At 40.0% G+C, this 2,758-nt stretch overlaps 1 protein-coding gene across 1 annotated transcript; it reads right to left on the bottom strand.

The window, feature by feature from the left end:
• Nucleotides 1-721: 721 nt before the first annotated feature.
• Nucleotides 722-1,081, bottom strand: LOC117146001. The gene has a single exon (XM_033311920.1). The coding sequence runs from the start codon at nt 1,079-1,081 to the stop codon at nt 722-724; it is 360 nt and encodes a 119-aa protein (XP_033167811.1).
• Between the last annotated feature and the right edge of the window lie 1,677 nt (nt 1,082-2,758).

Raw genomic sequence — 2,758 nt, 5'->3', positions numbered from 1 at the left:
AGTAACAATTTACAACTGCAACGGAGTGGCAATTGAAACTAAGACCGTGGTGGAATGTATTTTATTTGATTTGGCTGGTTCTCTTTTTCCGGTTGGTTGTTATTGTTGTGCGTTTAATGAATTTTATTGATTGCAAATACAAAATAAGAAGAGCATCACGTAAATGGAAACCATTTACAGCTTAAAAATATTTAATTACCAACCGCCCACCGCCGAATGGGCAGCGGATTTTCGATGGGTTGTTGTGGGGTTCGAAATGTTTCAGGTCTTGCCACCAAATTGCAATTAATCTTCTTTTAACAGCAAACTTTTGATCCGCTTTATTTGCATTTCGCTGCGGCCCCACAACAACAACAAGTAAGTTGGTCCCACGGAGGGAAAATAACGAAAATGCTTGTCATAAAAAATTATCAAGGGTTAAAAATTATGTTACGCGTTTCATTTTGGTCGCTGCGAAATGATTTATGCAAAATCTGTGCCTCCCCCCCGAAAAATGAATATAAATTGTGCAATTTCATGTTCTTTTTTTTTATACGCGCCCCACCTCTTCAACTTAGCTCAACTTTTTCACTGTGTCCGGCAAATTAATTTAAAAGCACCAACAATAAGTAAAATAACAAACTGCGAAAGGGTCGACGTGGCTCCTTCCTGGCCATTATTTATAATCTCACATTGAAAAGGGGTTCTCTAATCGATTTTTTCGTTCTCTTGCAAATCTGCATTAGCCGATGATAATTTTCTGATAGCCCAGGTAGCCGGGATAGTAGCCACTGCCATAACCATAATAGCCAGGCGATGGTGAGCCATAGTAGTTGTATGGATAGCCAGGATATGCCCAAGAATAGCCAGTGGCCCAGTTGAGGAAGGGCAATCCGCCGATGCTGCCGCTAAAGAAGATGCCACGCCTTCGACGAACCGGATGCAGATTCCGCTGCGAATCAGATTCCGAATCACCCGGCACCGCAGCGCCGCCAATTTCCTGCTCCAATGACAGCAAATCCGTTTTTACATCGCCAACTGGTGCCACATCCTTGTCAACAGCCGACGCGCCACTCAAGTGCGTGCCCAGCAGCAAAATCATCGCCAGAGGCAGCAACAGCAATCGCAAACGCAATCGCAATGGCAATGGCAATGGCATATTTAAATATTTAATTTAACGATGAAAATATGATATTTATATTTAATTCAATCGACAAACCGCGTCAATGATTTCCACACAACTGCCACTCAAAGAGCCGCCGATGTTTCCTATTTATATGTAGAGTGAATACTACGATTGAATTTAATGCCAACACCATTGGCGTTTGTTTTAAAATTAAAGCTCGCTAATTGAAGGCAATGCTAATGCCTTCATTCAGAACGCCCACAAAAAAAATTGGTGGCCAATAAAAAGCAGTACAAGACAAAAAAAAATGTTCTAACAAATGTGACGTATTAGTGGAGGCAATCAATGTGGTATAGAAACATAGGAACTCAAAACAGCACAAGCAATGAAGGTTGGATACCCTATTTTTAATTAATTATATATATAGTGCAAAAGTGATTATTCCAAATTGCTCATTGTTAAAAGATACTGTTAATAAATCTATCAACATAAAATTAAGCAAGCCCTTTTTCTATAGCTATGTTATCCCAACTTTGTTCGTTTTAAAGTTTCTTAATTGGTGGCAATTAAAATTTGTTTATAAAAAATTCAGGAACAGTCGATAAAGAATTGCAAAATGTCATATGAAATAAAGCCGGGAAAATTGTATAACTCAATCAATACGAACACGATACTTTCGTGTTGCTGTTTTATGTGAATCGCAAAATTTTAAAACGAATTTTTAGGATTATGAAACCTATTTAACCTACTCGAAACGAGAAAAATCGTTTAATCTGGCTTTGTGGCTTGACCAGGGTACTCACAACACCCTCTCGAAGCTTATACCTAAATCGCTTTATGAACCGAATTATGAAGGCTTGACAGCATTTGTCTGAATACCCTGATACTACTGCCATTTCCACCCAACCACCAACACCAAACACCCTATACCCTATACCCTATACCACTCATTTGCCGACCGACAAAAGTGCCAGACCTTGTGTCCCTTTTCACACATTACGCATACGCCACGTTGTTGCGTTCTTTCATTGCGTTGCGTTCGGTTCGCTTTGCTAGCTCGTTGGCTGCCAATTGACACATTTCATGTTCAGATATGCGTAAATAACAATTATTGTAATTTTTCAAAGCGCTCGTTGCGAGACAAAGCGCAGACTTGTGACAATTCAGCGATAATACATAAAAGCGTAACCTTAACCGACAGCGTGTAAACCTTGAACTTGAGTGACATGGGCAAAAGGGCGCCAAATATTTTTTTTCCTTCTTTTTTTCTCTCTTACCCTCTTTTGTGTACATTTTCCTGGCTGACGGAGTACTCCTCACCCCTATACTATATAAATATGTGCCGATTTGCCCATGTCGGCGTGTACAGACAATACATATGTGTTTGCCAATGTGTCAACATTTTAGATTGCCGTGCATGATTTGCAAGAAAAATGAAGACAATAGTTGAGTTTTACACTCTCCACTCAACAAATTCAGCAGAAACAACAGCAACACGAGGGCCAAGCACCGCTGTCAGCATGTCACGCGATTTGTTGCCTCTGAACGAGTATGAAATGAATATATTTGTTATAAAGTAAAGTCATGGCCCGCTGTTTGTGGGTGTCACCGAGTACTTTTTATCCCCGATTAACAAGTGCAATGCGCAAAGAG

Source organism: Drosophila mauritiana, chromosome 3R, assembly GCF_004382145.1.
Source record: "Drosophila mauritiana strain mau12 chromosome 3R, ASM438214v1, whole genome shotgun sequence".
NCBI classification, from domain to species: Eukaryota; Metazoa; Arthropoda; class Insecta; order Diptera; family Drosophilidae; genus Drosophila; species Drosophila mauritiana.
The sequence above is the reverse complement of the archived record's forward strand: the minus strand, read 5'-3'. Positions and strand labels throughout refer to the sequence as shown.

Bases quoted from the DNA above. Each gene is read 5' to 3' on its own strand.
- LOC117146001 (XM_033311920.1), bottom strand. From the start codon at position 1,081: ATGATTTTGCTGCTGGGCACGCACTTGAGTGGCGCGTCGGCTGTTGAC.